The sequence below is a fragment of the Seriola lalandi genome, unplaced genomic scaffold, assembly GCF_002814215.2.
Source record: "Seriola lalandi dorsalis isolate HSWRI2012SDOR001 ecotype SW California unplaced genomic scaffold, Sedor1 jcf7180002054972, whole genome shotgun sequence".
Classification (NCBI taxonomy): Eukaryota; Metazoa; Chordata; class Actinopteri; order Carangiformes; family Carangidae; genus Seriola; species Seriola lalandi.
This window is the reverse complement of record NW_019525660.1, coordinates 6,308,573-6,325,608: the sequence shown is the minus strand read 5'-3', so window position 1 is coordinate 6,325,608 and position 17,036 is coordinate 6,308,573. Positions and strand designations below refer to the sequence as shown.

The window sequence follows — 17,036 nt, the reverse complement described above, 5'->3', positions numbered from 1 at the left end:
GAAATGTAAAACTCTGCAAAGGCGAATGACGAGAGAAAATACCACATCCAGAATCTGATAATACTGGTTTCACTAAGCATATTTTCAAGTCCAAATGGCAGTTACAGGTTACAACTAAAATGCCTTATCTTTAGCATATGGTGCGTGAGGTGATGATGCTGAAGAGGTTCAGGTTACTCCAGCATTCTGCAGATAGCATTTATACAATATGTGAGTTAGTAATATCTAAGTGATAATAAACAAGGTATGTGAGGGTGAGTCAGTATTTGCACATTTACAGCTTAATAAATTTAAATTTGCTTTTATGTATAATGGTTGACACAGATTGAAATGGCTAGAGCACCTGAACCACACTGACTCTTACTTGCCAGAAAAAAAAACCCTTCCAAGGTTTCTGAGGAAACACTCTTCATTGTTACTGAACCGAGCGAGGAGGTTTTTGTGAAAACATACTGTCAAAACGATTTGATTCTTTTGCAAACAGAAGCACAATGAATGAGAATTTTTAATGCCAGATTCATACAATTGAAGCAAATATTTTTTTGTCATTCGGCAGAGGTCTGATTTTTCTATTTCTGAATATTGCGTCAATGTTTCAAATACTAATAATGTATAAATAAGTTTGAGTTTCTCAATGTCCAATTAGTTTTAGGGAATTTCAGTGTAGACCTATTGTTCTTAAATAAACAGCAACACTGCCTGGGAGAACCAAGCTGGTAAACATTGTGCTTACATAAAGGTGAGACTTCGGAGCATTCTCCAGCTTTCTCCATCTTAGCCTTTCCTCCTTTTTTGTTCAGAGGAACAACTTTCACCTGCTTAAATGTCGTTAGTCCCTGTAGCTTTTTTGACATTAACTCTGCAATATGCAAATTCTGGAAGTCAAGCTGGAAAGCAAACCACCCCTCCCCCTCCCTGCTCTGTTACGCTCCGCCAGCCCTCATCTACATCCTCATCATGCTCGCTGTGACAGGTGATGCGAGTAAGAAAGAAAAAAGAAAAAAAGTCACTCACTGCAGCTTAAAGACTGCTCAGAGATTTCTGAATATCGCTTTCATTAATGAATAGAAGTTCATATTTACCATCTTGCCCCTGACTGGAACGCAGCAACCCGCCGTATGCGTCATCGTCCTTTGGTTGTGGGAATTGTAGTCTTTTCAATTGTAAGCCTCTGGTATTATTTGTCACGGGGAACTACAAGTTCCAGATTTATCATTGCGGAAGTAGTGCAACTAAACACTGCTTGGTTGCAGCAGCACCGTGGTGAAGATGTCTCATGTTGTGAAGAAAAGAAAATTAGACAAAACCCGCCAGGACAGACTTTACTTTGACAGCTATTCCGATGTGACTATCCACGAGGAAATGATAGCGGACCAAGTCCGAACCAACACGTACCGGACGGCAATCCTGAGAAACACTGAGTCCATTCGGGGGAAGGTCGTACTGGACGTCGGTGCAGGAACCGGCGTTTTGAGCGTCTTCTGTGCACAGGCCGGAGCCAAGAAGGTGTACGCTGTGGAGGCCTGCTCCATCGCCGAGCAGGCTGTGAGGATAGTCCGACAGAACAACCTCCAGGACCGAATAGAAGTGATCCGGGGCACGGTAGAGTCCGTGGACCTACCAGAGCAGGTGGAGGTGATAGTGAGCGAATGGATGGGTTACGCTCTCCTGCATGAGTCCATGCTCAACTCGGTCCTGTATGCACGCGACAAGTGGCTGAAGCCGGGCGGCCTCATCCTGCCGAGCAAAGCCGAGCTCTACATCGCACCTGTCAGCGACCCAGTGGTGGAGGACCGCCTACACTTCTGGTACACCGTCAAAGACCAGTACGGCGTAGACATGTCGTGCATGTCCGACTTCGCCCGGAGTTGTATCATGAACTCCGACATCACCGTGAACTCGGTGTCGGTCGAGGACGTGCTCTCGCACCCTGCCCGCTTCGCTGAGCTCGACCTGTATTCGGTGACCACGGAGGAGCTGCGTTCGGTGAAAGGTCAGTTCAGGTGCGAGTCGTTCGGCTCGGCGGCGGTGAATGCTTTATGTGTTTACTTCACGGTGACTTTCAACTGCCCGGACAAGCCGCATGCGCTCGTGCTCTCGACGTCCCCGTTCAAACCGGAGACGCACTGGAAGCAGGCGGTGCTGTACATGGACGCTCCGGTGGATGTGGTGCAGGACACCGTGGTTACCGGAGAGGTCAGCATGTATCCCTCGGAAGAAAGCGCCAGACATATATGTATCCATGTGGACTACACCATAGGAGAGCAGAAAAGACAATCCAAGACTTTCACTATTCCCGACTGGAGCTGTGAGGCTCCGCCGTAACATGTCACTCACATTCAAACATGAACGGTTTCGACTCCTCTCTCCAAAGTCACATTTAGTGCGTGTGAGAAGACACACAAACACACAATGGCTTCTACAAACGTTACAGATGTGAATTGCAGTACATGTTCTCAGTTTGGAGATGACAATGCTGTGACAACCACACCTAGAGATGTTCCCCATACCTGAACTCAGCTGTATCAGTTGAAACCAATCCATAGCTTTAAGAACAGCCGTGTACTACGATATGGCTCAGGTTAAACCTTTTGTAAAACATGAACAGATGAATGGCATGGAATCTTTCTTTTATTATCAAATTTGACTGTCAGTCACGCAAAAAAAAATAAATCTAGGAGTAAATAACTCTTCCTACACTAGTTGTCCAACCACTGGTGCCACCCCTCTGAATTAAAGCCTCGTATACTGAAAACATTGCCTCTGTCCAGTGTAACACGTTGCCAAATTGGTGAGATTTTGCTAACAGCCAACGTTACACTATTCATCAGAAATTAATTATTTTTTGCTGCTCTAGAGCTGTATTTGCCAGTGGTGCCACAGCGCAACTTCCTGTGTAAGCTACTGAAGAATAATTGATTTCCGGGAAAACGTTTTATCCAGGTGTGAAAATATAAAGTTTATAAATAAATTATTTGGATTACTTGGATCAGTGCATAGACTTGTGTACTCAACAACACCTGATCCAGTATTTGAGGCAGTATTTGAGGTACTAGTATTGGTAATGGAACAACTCTATTGACACCTAAACTGAGAAGACGTGTACATCTGTAACACTTTTTCTATGCATATTTATTAACCTCATTTAACAAGGTGAAAAAGTGCTTTGAAAGTCACTACTAATGTGTTTGCAGTGCTTACATAAGTGTTTTTACGTGAGAACGCTGCTGTCATGTTGAGTCTGAACATTTTTGTATTCATATCACAGTGGAAATGGCATTTGAAACCGTATTTAAGCTTCACAAGAGACTAAAAGTTTCCTGAAAGTCAGATGAGTGGAATAGTTTTAGGTGGGCGTGGAGCTTCTTGAGGCAGGTTTTATTGGAGGTTTTACAAAGCTGATGAATAAATTCAACGCCACGCTGTAGACATCTGATATTCTAATAAATTCAATCATGCATATTGTGTGGAATCTGATCAAAATGCTGCATTCAGATGAGGATTAGACCAATATATTGACTTGGACTTGCTGTAGTGAGGCAAGAGGCTGCATCATACAGGAGGTGCTTGACTTTGGCTGCTATTCAGTTTCTTTTTAATGAAGGACCAAATTGGCTCACTGTCATCTGTTGACAGAAACTACTGACCTAATTAAAACTTAGTCTACATTTGTTCTTCAACATCCTGCAAGATAACAAGGGTTATATTGTTTGTACAACAGTGTTTCGTCTCTGGCCATCATCGGCACTGCCTTGCTATATCCAAGAGAGCAGTAACAATAAAGCATATGTCTTTTTTTTTTTTTTATAAAAGTTATTAGTTTGATGGCCCCATTTAATAATTTATCACTGAGAATTTATTGGCCAAAATGGTATCTGGTAACCGATGAGTCACTGATTCATAACCCAGAGTCAATGCACAGTGAGTGGGTTTGCTGCAGCTTATGTTACAGAGACAGAGTTGAGTGAAGTAACACCTCTGTGTGTAAAAGAGAAAATGTTTGTTTGCCAACTGTGTTCATTACTAAACAGATGGGAACTAGTCTGTAATAAATTGTTTGAATTTTTCATGTGTCTTGAGTCTTGACTAAAAACTGGATAGTAACCAATATGCAATGGAAGAATCCTCTGTCTCAACATTCATGCAGCAATTCTTCAACCTGCTGCATGAATCTGCAGCTCTCTTTTTTACTAACTCTATCTGAAGGATTGATGATAAAACTTCAGAATAAGATACAAAATACAAGTTTTTATATATGTTAGTATTACAAGTGCTGATGCTGATGAAACAAATGCAGATATTAGGGTTTTTGTTTTTGCCGTAACAACTTTATTGCAAAATAAAGCCAAATAAAATACCAAATATTTATAAACAGTAACAAAGATTTCTTATCATGCCTTTATTACTTAAAGAGATAAGTATAATGTTAGAAAATATGTACATGTATGTAAAAAAAAAATATGTTGCATAACATACTACTGGTATTTGCTATATGTATTTTCATATTAGATTAAATACCAATAATTAATACACTCCTAAATGAGAAGACACACAAAATGTTTTCCAGCATCCTGTGGGCGTATTATAATTATTATGTTACTTCCAGGTCAAACCAGATACAATGTGGTTATTATCTTTGTGTAGCATTAAGAAGATGCTGTCGACTGTGCTGACCAGAGCACTGACTTCACGCCCTGAGCTGTGGGTCAGTATTATAGCACAAAGCACCTTTTTGCACTATAATTATACGGCTGAATAAATGCTCATAGATGCTTCAAAGTGTTATCTGACAGCTCGCCTCATCTTCACTTGAAACATGGTCTTCATTTGTTCCAGTGTCATCGGTACAGATGTGAACCCACTCTCTGATGAACACATTTGAATTAATCACAAGCTATAAATCAGAGGCATTGTCAGTCAGGTTGATACAGAGAGAATAGTGGCTGATTTTGACCTGCATTTGTGTAACTCGTAGTTTCCATTTCCATTCCATGGCTGTTTTGTGGCTGTCAGCGTGCCTCACTTCACTGATTAGACAGATTTGAAGACATTTTGGATGAGATACCATCACAGAATTTGTCCATTCTCAACCTCCCAGTTCATCATTTTGTATTTTAAGAGCTTGTGTTAATACACCATTAAAGGAATTTCTTCAGAGACAAATGTGGCTAATTTGAAATGTAACTATAGGAGCATTCTGAGCCTACAAATAGGAGAAAAATAAATATACACATCCACAGACTGTATAAATCATCAGAAAGCTGATAAATACACACACTGCTGACTTTTCACTATGAAATAAAACAAACTGATAAACTTTCTGATCATAATAAATGGAGGAAATAAAAACGTTAAATCAATGCCCCTTAGAACAATCAGAAGTCTAAATCTGGCTTTGGTTTGCCTGGCCCTAGTTTTTCTATTAATGTAGAAGATTTGACACTTAAACTTCATTTAGGGAGTAAAAAGCCAAATCATCCACCTGAGTATGATGGTGAGTTTATGTGAGATCGCAGCTCTGTACTGAAACATGAGGCAACCAAACACATGACTCTGTCTCACCACTGATAATTATGTGATGAAAAACTTGATCAACTTTTTTTTCAAGTTAACTTTCCACAGAATGTTCAGTCACCTGATGCCCTGTCACTCATACAGTTACATTAACACCACAGTGTGCCAAAATATGGTGTAAGTGCAGAGTACACAGTGCAGCAATTAAATTGATGATGCATGTGATCCAGTTGCAGAAAGAAGGAGCACATACACAGTGGGGACTTGTCTTTGTTAAGTCTCTACTATCACAGCATGCTGTGGACAGCATATGGAGCCAGCAAAATGGAAGTTTAGTTATTCACTGCTCCTTATATACTGTTCATCTTTTTTGCTGGTCGACATACCTGAATTATCATTTATATATCCTGGCCCCATGAAAACAATGAGTCAGGATGGGCAGTAGTTTCTGGAATGTCAAATTCCAAATGGTAGGGCTATGTAAGATCACAGTCTGTGGCTACGTCCACACTGATACGTTTTCATTTTAAATCGGCATTTGCAAACATCAGAAACGATCTACGTCCATTCTATCACAGGAAGCAGTCAGGAAGTCTTCTGTGCAGTTGATTAGTTGCAAAATATTCTACAAATGAGGAACAGCAAAGACAGCTGCAGTGTTAAAATGCAGAATTTAACTGCACAACAGCTTCTAGCAAAGACAACAAGACAAGGTCAGTGATGCTTGTAATTCATTATCCATGTTGCTCTCACCACTGGTAGTCGAGGCAGATGAGACCCAAACAGGGAGCGACCGGGGGGGGGGGCAACGTCATCGTTTCCAAAGGTCTTTGTTTTCACTCGTTCAGACCACAACGCAACAGCAGATTTTTAAAACTAAAAGGGGGCCAGCAGCATTTCCAAAAGTCTCCAGAAGAAACTCCAGAGTAGCTTGGATGGGAGGTAAAGACATAGCAAAATAGATGTGTTTTAAAACGAAAAGGTAGTAGTGTGGACGTAGCCTAAGTACGGATAATTGAACATGGGACCATCCCACTTTTGGTACGTCCAACTGTCTGTAATTGTTGTTTCATGCGTGTCCTTGCTAAACATGACTTTTAATGTCATTGCAGTTGTAGAAATTCAACACGAATGGTGTGAATGATCAGATAAATGATGTTTGAAATCAGGTACTTCAAATTTAAATGCTGCGAGACATTGGCTGCAGTCACATATCTACAGTATGTAAACCGTGTTGATTTGAAAATCCCTGGTTGTGACCAGGTCAGACCAAGGTCAGATTATTGTTGTCAAATGTCAGACATCATCGCCTTGTTGTGAAAGGGATATATGAGGTGGTACTTTCCAGTGTCAGAGAAACACTGTTATAAATCCACACACTTCACTCAAATTAGATTCTGCTCTTGCAGCAGCCCTAATGTGCAGCCACAGTGGCTGAATCTATTCTCAGCTTCTACAGGTGCCTGAAAAGAAAGTCCTGCAGGCAGAACAAAGGAGAGTGTCCAGAGAATGGAAATGTCAAATGCAGTGCAGGGAGCCAGTGTTAAGCCCAGAATCACACTCATGCATGCATGGCCACACTCAGCTGCTAAATGCTAAACTAATTGTGATCCATTCCTGCCTGAAATGATTTGGAAACCATTAGAAATAAGTGTTGAAACTTGAAATGGAATTATTTGTCTTGTATCACACAGCAATTTAGAAGCCAATCAATAGACAATGTGCTTAATCTAACTGATTTCAAGACTCATTGTTCAGTGGAGGACGGCTGAACGAGGTGGAAAGACAACACAGTCCAGGACTCGGTGAACTGGCGCTTGTCTTTAGCCTGTGTTTCAACTTTTTACAATGAAAGTGTCAGTTAGTGAGCAAGAATAAAATAATGTTATCAGATAGTGAAAATATCCTTTTGTTGATATGAAAATGTTTCCGGTTGAGTACCTTGTGAAACAGACGGTCAGATTGACTGGCCAGACAGTCTGTGACGAGAATTCAGGTTTCTACTTGATGCTGCGAGAACATGGGTCCTATTCGATTAGATTTCTACATGTGTACACAGGTACACAGGTATGGAAGAACCAGCCCAAAGAGAGATTTATGTGTTTAAGTCAACCATGGGGAACATCTGCGCACACACAGTCACTCAGCAGCAACACACCGAGTAATACAATGCAAAGCGCAGTGGTACACAGTATCCAGCATCTTTCCACACTGTGAAGGTGCATTCATTAAGAGCAGTTCAGAAATGTTGGAATAATGAAAAAAATACCACATTTTGTGGATTTTGACTGTAGGTACCAGGGTTTCAATAGACTGCTGTGATCACACAGGAGTGTTTAAGTTAAAGAAAGACAGACCCCACAGATTTTTATATATATAATTTATTGTTTTTTTTTTACCTTATCACGAAAGTGGAAATATGTAAACCAGTTCACACATTGTAAAATGCAGGGTTCACTGTATAAAACATTCAGCACCTCACTGTCACCTGAGTAAAATGAAACAGTACCCTCTGTGACGCAAATCATGAATTATGCATTTTAAAAGTAAAATAAGAAAAGTGTGAATCTCCATAATGTAATTTGGTTTGATTGGAGATAATTGTAAACATTGATGGAAGCCCATTTAAATTCCCGCCGTCCCTGCAGTTTGTTCCTGTTGATGCTTTTACTCTCTGTGGGCTGTACAGTGTGAATGTTAAACTTCAGTTGTCACATAAAAACTGGAAAATCTTTGAATGTGTTTCTGCAGAACTCATTTTCGATCGCTGCTGAAACCTGACTGGACTCTGGTGGGACACAGTATCTAATCATGGCCGCTCATTCATCCCTGTATGCTAATGACACCATGAATAAACCAATAGGATTCAATTCCCACAGTCGGTTACAGTAACCGATATTTCTGTCAGCATTTCCTGTGATGACAAATTAGGAACATGGTATTGACAAAAGCTAATTTGTGGACCAACCCCCCAGAGATGTGGACTTCATTTCTCTGGGGCCCAGCAGGCCGGATCCTTTGTCATCATTATCATTACCTGACCTGACCCAAGCGCCTACTGCTGAAGCCCAAAATAACTCTGTCTAACTATATGTCCCTGTATTTTTTCTCAACAGTAATAAAACAGTACACTTATTTAAATGAGAAACAGTGTTTACTCTAGCCCTGAGCTGCAAATCTCAGCAGAGAAAGCCACTGCCTATCACAAATGCATCCAGCTGAAAGCATTGAGGTGTGACTTCATGGACGGACACACACTGTATGACAAGGACAGATCTGGATGGTGCCTGTTAAGAAAGTAAATCCCAAATCACTCGCAGGACCACGTAAATCTGACCGGGATGGCCCTGATTCACAATCAGCCCGAGGCAGACGGCTCTCAGCTTGTGACCACAGTACAAATCCACCAAACTGTGTGGCCACATCCTCCCTCCTCCTCCTCTTCCTCCTCTGCCCCCCCACTAATCCTTTTTCAATCATGCACTTTTTGGATTATGCTTCTATGTAATTCTTCTCAGGTATTGTTTTATAACTTAATATGATATTTCAATTTGGGTGAGTTGGGTTATGGGTTTAGGACACCGTGCAGGATTGGATAAACAGCGGAGGTCTGCAGGCAGCAGATTGGAGCAGAGGTTAGTGCCACGCTGAAAGAAGCGTGATAAACCTTTGACACAAAGTCCAAATGGAGCAGATGCATAAAGGTGGTGAGACTGACCTGATTCAGTCTTTCTGAGGCATCCCATATTGCAATGTGAACCCTGTATTTGTCCTGTCTCTCTCTGAGTGTCTCGCCTCCCCAGAGAAGTTCGGAAGCTTTGTGTAGTCAGACACTTTATGAAAGAAGTAAAGATACTGACTCTGAAGACGCCATCTTGATTCACCTTGTCCATAGCATGAGATCAAAAGCCAACAAAGTCAAAGCTGCACAGAAGTGATTCCAAAGAAAACACATCCCTTTCATTTTTCTCTTTGCAGCTTTCACTTTGTCCAAAAAACTGAATTCACAACATCTCCAAAAGAAAGGAGGCAATAAATCAGAGATGTGATTTATTTTCGTATTTTTGTGTAATATTTCTGTGACTTAAATATTATTGATTTTGCTAATTTCGGAGTACATGTAATTCTATTTTATGTTACTTTATACTTCTATTCCACAATATTTACTCCTCAACATCTACTTTACATCTTAACTTACTTCAGAGATTAAGATATGACATTCAAAACTTCAGACCAGTTCATTAAATACAATGCATTTTTGCAGATACCCAACAGTTATATCATGATATTGATATACAGTATATAACAATGTAATATATCTTTCAGCTGAGGTTATATTGAGAAGCCATTTATAGATAAAATAACCACATTGGACAAACTTTGATCTTCGTTTGTGTGCGGTCCTGCACACAGCTATATTTTACAAGTCTATCAAACACAATCATAAATACAGTCACCAAGCACTTTATTAGGAACACCTGTTCACCTGTTTATTCATGCAGTTATCCAGTGTATAAAATCCTGCAGATCCAGGTCAGGAGCTTCAGTTAATGTTCACATCAAACATCAGATTGAGGAAAAAGGTGATCTCCACGACTTTGACCGTGGCATGATTGTTGGTGTCAGAAAGGTTGGTCTGAGTATTCCTGAAAGTGCTGAGCTCACATCACACACACACACACACACACACTCACACACACACACACACACCAGTCTCTAGAGTTTTTACTCAGAATGGAGCCAAAAACAAAAAAACATCTAATGAGCAGCAGCTCTGTGGAGGAAACACCTTGTTAATCAAAGAGGCCAGCGGAGAATGGCCAGACTAGTTGGAGCTGACAGAAAGGCTACGATAACTCAAATAACCACTCTTTACAACTGTGGTAAGCAGAAAAGCTTCTCAGAACCTTGAGGTACAACAGCAGAGGACCACATCAGGTTCCACTCCTGTCAGCCAAAAACAGAAACCTGAGGCTGCAGTGGGCACAGACTCACCAAGATTGGACAGTTGAAGAATGAAAAAAGTAGCCTGGTCTGATGAATCTAAAGTTAGTAGCGTCAGAATTTGGCATCAACAGCATGAATCCATGGATCCCAACCTGCCTTGTGTCAACAGTCCAGGCTGGTGGTGGTGGTGTGCACATTTTAGGCCCTTGATACCGATCGATCATGGTTTGAATGTCACAGTCTATCTGAGCATTGTTACTGATCGTGTGAATCCTCCACAGTTAGCCATCTTCTAATGGCTACTTCCAGTAGGATAATGCTCCATGTCACAAAGCAAAGGTCGTCTCAGACTGGTTTCATGAACAGTGAACTTTGGTGACCTCCCCAGTCACTGGATCTGAATCCAGTAGAACACCTTTGGGATGTAGTAGAACAGGAGATTGGCAGCATGAATGTGCACCTGATAAATCTGCAGAAATGATGTGATGCGATCATGTCAACGCAGAGCAGAATCTCAAAAGGAAGTTTCCAACATCCATCTTACAAAGAACTGAGGCTGTTTTCGAGCAAAGGAACTACTCAGTGTTAGTATGGTGTTCCCGATAAAGTGCTCAACTGAGTGCACAATAGTTCTTTATGCATAACCTGCCCTCCCCTCTTCCTCCCTCCACTCCTTCGACTAACAAACACACTCCTCCGCATGAATGCAACATTACCCTGCATTGAACAGGCGTAAAAATCCAATACCTCTGTCCTGGCGTCTGCAGACAGGGATGTGCAAAAAGAGCTTGACCCATCAGTTTTCTTAGAACCATCCTGAGATATGACATGAAGGGAAAAAAGCAAACTTAACAATACACAAGGGTGGAGGTGAGATATCGGGAAGATGGGGCCACGTGATTATTGGTCTATCAAGGAAAGAGCCATGTATTGAACCCACTGATGGGTTTGAAGGCACATGGTCTTGTTGTGTGTGTGTGTGTGTGTGTGTGTGTGTGTGTGTGTGTGTGTTTGTCTTTGTGTGTGTATCATCCAAACCCATCCTCTTTTCATTCCTCTTGCTAAACTCCTATTTGACACAGTCCTACCTAAACATGTTAATACACAAGCCATCTATTGGTGTTGAAGTACTCTAGCCTTTTGTCGGTGCCTGTTTTCATTTACAGACTCACTGTGCAAACCCAGTCTGCCTGAGCTTAGTGGTTTTTTAGGCCATGAAGAAAAGACACAAAAGAGCTTAGCAGTGTGCAGATGAGCTCCAGAAACGTATTATAAGTAAACATATTGTACGGTGTCATTGAAGTGAGTCAATAAGTGGGAATTAAATGTGCTCTTTGATAGCTTCCCACTGTTCACTCTTCTTTCTTGCCGCTGAGTGAATTAAAAGAAGAGGTTCATGTCAAGCAAGTTGCCCTTGGCCTCAGAGAGGAGAGAGAGGGAGACAGGCAGCTGTGTGAGGAGCTGGCTCCGCAGCTGAGATCCTTAACCTCCCCACTGGGTCACTAATAAACTTAAAGATGAGTTAACTGAACTGTCTCATAAAGCAAAATGGCCATGATGCTGTGTTTTACATCTGCAGGGCTCGACAGATTTTAGTGATTGATACCAATGACTCAACTAGACTTGGCTTGTTTTTGAGATTTCTGGCTTTGATAACCCACAGTGAATCATGTGCTCTGCTCATCCTCTCAGCTTTAACTCCTCAGAAATAGGGACAAGTGAGCAACTAGCAACATATTATTTTATTTTACAAAGCAAATTACATGAAATATTGGCCAGTAGCCTCTTCACTACATGTTTCTGTTTGATTTCTCCACTGATTTGCTTGCTCCACCCCCAATTGTGCACTAATACGACGTGAATAAATATCATAAATTACTTTATGTAACTTTAAAATATCTATGTGTAAAAGTTTTAAACATTAATATATTTTTTGCCAGATCAGTTGTCATACTCCTCAATGGCAGCAGTTGCTTATGATTAAGACCACATTTACCAGAACCCTCGGTGCTCCTGGTTTTACATACTTCAGTTATAATGTAAAACCATCGGCCTTTTCCACTGTTTTGTGCAACAAATCAATCTCTCCTTCTGCCATAAAGCAACATAACAGAATTCCCACAAATAGCTACTATTATTGATGCTGCTGCTGATCAGACGTGCATGTGATCTGAATGATATTTAGACAATTTAATGTATGAACCAAAAAAAAAAAAACCTGCTAAACCCTGTGATTACAAATGAATTATCTGCTTGTGTCTACACTCAGCTGCTGCTAACAGGCTTCAGCTAAGAAATAAACTTCAGGTGAAAGTCAGTTGTCAGAGCCTCACAGCCTCAGTGTGTCTGAGAGCAGTGAGTCTGTTCACTCTCTGCGTCTCTCAGGCTCCTTTTTTCAGGAGCCACCTGGAGTTATTTTATTATTCCATCGCTTCATTTTGACCTGCTGTTTAAAAAAAAAAAAACGTTACATTGGGTTTAGACGGATTTTCTCCTTGTTGTCTTCACTTGTGCGTCCTGCTCTAAGTGACGTTGTGTGGGTACCGGGAGCTCTCCTCCATTCCCCGGGAGCGGCGGAGACAAGCAGGTCGCTTTCTACGGCGAGTCTCCTGTTCCTGCGCCGTGTTAAGATGTCCCGTTTCAAAGCGGATTTATTTGGCTGCAACAGGCGACATGACCAGCTGTCCTCGGCAGTATGAAGCACTAAAGACCAAGGTGAGAGGCTCAGACAGCCGATTTCTTTTGATTTCATCAATCTCCAAGTGGATGGTGCGGCGCGTAAACTTTTGAAGCTTTGCTGCGACGCGCGCCGAGTGGGTTATCAAATTGTGCGTCGTGATTAGAGAAAGTAAGCCGAGTATTCTGAGAACAGATAGGCCTACCTGCATTTTTTTCAGGTTATCTTTTTCTGCTCTCATTCGGTGTCCTACCTCACCTTTTCCATGCGTGGAAATTGACTTATCAACTGAAGCGATAACCAAAAAGAAATCAGGTGCAACCCTAACTGCTGTTGTCTCAAGACGCTGAACAGGAAATAGCTGTTTCACACTTTCTTTAAGCAAACTGCCTCTGTTCAGTTTTGTGCATAACTCACCTGTATACAAGGGGAAATAAGGGACACATGGAACGCGCTCTGTGCGCACAGATCCAGATTCTGTGCTCTGCATTTTCACATCCAGTGAGTCTGTTGAAATGAATCAGTCATGCTTATGTGCAGATAATAACACACATGATTCCTTGTCATTTGTAAATGACACGGAGCACCGCGTTCTTGCCATCCAATTGGATTTTCTCTCACGCTGGATAAACATTCATCTTTTATCTTTATCATCTTTTAAAAAACAGTCTCACTCTATCTGGTTAAAAGGCGTTTTCTCTCACGTCTGTCTTTTTCTTTCTTTCCGACAATATCCTTGAAGATTAGAAGCATCAGCGCAGGTCAGCGTGATGTGTGCGGGGGTGATGAGGGCCTCTCTGGGCCTATAGATGCTGCATACAGACTGTAAACATCCACACATTCAGCTGTGTAGAAGCTTGTCAACCCGCTGCGAGGTTAACCTGTGCGCCAAGTGCCACGACCTGACTTCTTCACACCCTCCTCTCCCCCACCTCTCACTGTTTGTGGGAATCAATTAAGGTGTGAGAATGTGGCGCATTCTCCAAGCTTGAAAAAACACACATCTCCCTTTATTAGCAATTTTATTTGTGGTGCACATGAAGAAAAAAATAAAATAGAAAACACGTGAGTGAGTTTACAATAGTAGATCTGAGAGTTTGGATTTGAAATTATATCCTAATAAATACAAAACTGTTCTCAGATAGACATTTATTTATTGCTCAATGAACCACGGTCAATTTAACGCTTAATTTTTGGAATGGGACCTTCGCTGGCGCACTGAAGAGACGCCCTCTTCCCACCATCATTGTTATTTTTTTATGTAGATAATTAGATGTTCACCCTTCCTTCATATACTACACCTATTTGGAGTTTAAACAACATACTGGGTGAGACACGGCTATTAAAACTATCTATCCCTCTTTTTATTCACATAAGATGGAATGGAACAATTACGCACCATTCTCAATCGTTCCAAATTATTCAAATATTAAATTTGTCCTATTACAATTATCAATAAAAGGAATTAACGACTAAGATGTAACATTTTGACCCACGCATGACGGGAAAACAAAACATCAACACTTTTCATCAAATACTTAAATATTTTTTCGGTTGTCCAGACTCAGAGATTTGCCTCTTTCTGTTTTACTATCATTCCTTTGAGGATATTAAACCCGCATTTGTTGGATAATTGAACGCAGTCAGGCGACTCCGGTTAACTCCAACAAAAGAGGTTCAACTAGAGGCGATTTCCCCCCCTCCTGAGTTTTATCGGGTCCCGAAAGAGGATGGTGTGTGTAGATGTGAATGTGTGTGGGTGGGGGCTGGGTTGGGGGTGTTGGAGACGGGCTAGAGGGGTGGGGAGAGAAACCATAGGTGTGTGTTGGGGGTGGTGGTGGTGGTGGTGGTGGTGGTGGTGGGGGAAAGACAAGCTGAGTGTGCGTCTCATCTAATAGAGCCTCGGAGCGCATTTTCTTCCCCGTCATCTCCGTCTGGGCGGTCGGTTCTGCGCCGTGCCGGGGAGACGGCCAGGAGAAGATGCGTTGATGCGAAAGGATATTCTCAGTAGCCGAGTTTAATTGGTGTGATTCATGTCCCTGTTGAGTGGCTGAAACCAATTCATAGCCAAGGAGAAGGAGAGAAAGAAGATAGTGAGGACGAGATTCGCGCAGAGAGCCGCACGCTGGAGTCTTTGGGAATGAAGGAATTATAAACAGGACGAAAAGAGGAGGGACGCACGCCAGCAGGTCAAAGTTTGTTTTGCAGTAGTGGGGGTTTTCTTTTCTGCGGACATCACTGTGCCTCAGATTGACGCCGTGATGGAATGACACTTGGAGAGATGATGATGGACACTTTGGCACCGGAGCTCCTGCTCAGAAATCCTTCCGTTTCCACCAGGCGCGGTGCTGACCGAGCCCTCAGGACGGTGATAAGTCATTTGTTTTGAAGTGGCAGGGATATCCTCCTCTTGATCGTTTTCTCCCCCCTCGGTCACCAAACAAGAGTGAGAGATGGTGCGCAAAGCGATTCCTCAGAGACTGACGTGCGTACTCATCACATTCCCGTTAAGGAGCGCATCTTAAAGAGCTTCTTTCTTCATCAATGTTCATTCTGCTGCTCTGAACTTGTTGAACGGCGTTAAAGAGCTGAGGGACACGGAGAGCCCGGTCCAAGAGGGGCATTCAAGAGATGTAAGTTTTACCTTTTCACTTGTAAAGTTTACTTTTTGAGTTAAAGTAGCTGGTTGTCATTGTTCGGAGTTACTTGGCTTTGGCCTGGATGCGTTTATCTCACATAATGACCAGATGCAGAGCGGGCACAGAGTTGTGGGTCTTTAACTTCTAAAAAACATAAACAACTTTCCAGATACCTGAAAGAATGACTTTTATAAAAATGTAGAAATAAAGTGACCTTGAATGAATCTATAACTTAACACCATTTCCTCAGGTCATTTTTTAGAGGCGCCCCCTTGTGGAACTTGTTTCCTAATCGTTGCCAATCTATCACGCATTTTGTGTCATGGTCTACCTTTAATACATCATTATATGAGCAAGCTATTAGCCTTCAGTTAGATTAGTTTTGGTACATGGTCTCAGTAGTGGTTCACTCTACACATGAATTAGTTTCTCATTGAATTCAAACCTGCTTGATTTCAATGCTCATTTGTGCTCTAAAGTGCAGTGAGTTAGACTTCAGGCATGATATTATATTATGCTTTGTATGGGATAATAAACAATTATTCTTGCTTTTAACCATTATCATTAAAGATGATTGCCTCAGAGTTCAGAATGAAGGCACGTGCTGGATGGATGAACAGTAGTATTTAGAAAATGAGATTGCAGCTGTTTCTCTAACTACACCTGCAGTTGAAACAGATGAGTTAATGATCATATTAGACTCAACATTGCAACAATCAATAGTCTTTTTTAGGTCCCTTCTAAACCTCTGTTTTCATTCTTTGATTTCATATTTCATACTCCTGCTTTAATAAAATGACAGGTTGGCCTATAATAAGTCGTTGTATATGGGGTTGAAGTAGCTGTCGCTTTAAACTATGTGGCTGTTCCAGCCTTTTCACAATGTTTCCATCTTGAGAGAGCTACCTGGGTGAGCACATTCTTTAGAGCTAAAGTGGACATTTTGAGTCTCTAGACATGTCACTGTGGTTGCAGAATAATGTGCTAGCAGCCTTTTAGGAAAAGTGTCTTTAATAATGCATAAGGTGTTCCTGTGTCGCAAAGAGAAGCATGCTTGGTGGCGAGGAGAGGCAGAGGGAGGGAGGGATGGAGGGATGGAGGGAGGGAGGGTGGTGTAGGCGTGATCTTGTCTCACTGTCTCATTGGAGTAACTGACGCCCGAGGGTGTTCAGCTCGACTTGGGGCAGCATTGCCACAGTCACCCTGTCAAAAGTGCTGCTCTCGCACGCACAGTGTGCACGTGGTAGCTTTGGCTGCTC

General features: G+C 41.8%; 2 protein-coding genes across 6 annotated transcripts in view; both read left to right on the top strand.

Annotated features, from left to right (window-relative positions):
• Window positions 1-1,235: 1,235 nt before the first annotated feature.
• prmt6 (protein arginine methyltransferase 6) lies at window positions 1,236-4,067 on the top strand. The gene has a single exon (XM_023397939.2). It carries the CDS (start codon window positions 1,270-1,272, stop codon window positions 2,323-2,325), a length of 1,056 nt encoding a protein of 351 aa, XP_023253707.1. The 5' UTR covers window positions 1,236-1,269; the 3' UTR covers window positions 2,326-4,067.
• An 8,849-nt stretch (window positions 4,068-12,916) lies between these two features.
• ntng1a (netrin g1a) overlaps window positions 12,917-17,036 on the top strand; it is a 103,989-nt gene continuing 99,869 nt past the window's right edge. For 4 of the 5 annotated variants that reach the window (XM_087171739.1, XM_023398186.2, XM_023398183.2 and 1 more), the window contains exon 1: window positions 15,034-15,771. The gene's annotated coding sequence lies outside the window, so the exon portion shown is untranslated. Of the gene's footprint in view, window positions 13,177-15,033; window positions 15,772-17,036 lie in introns of those variants that run through there. The other variant, XM_087171738.1, reaches the window with a different exon arrangement.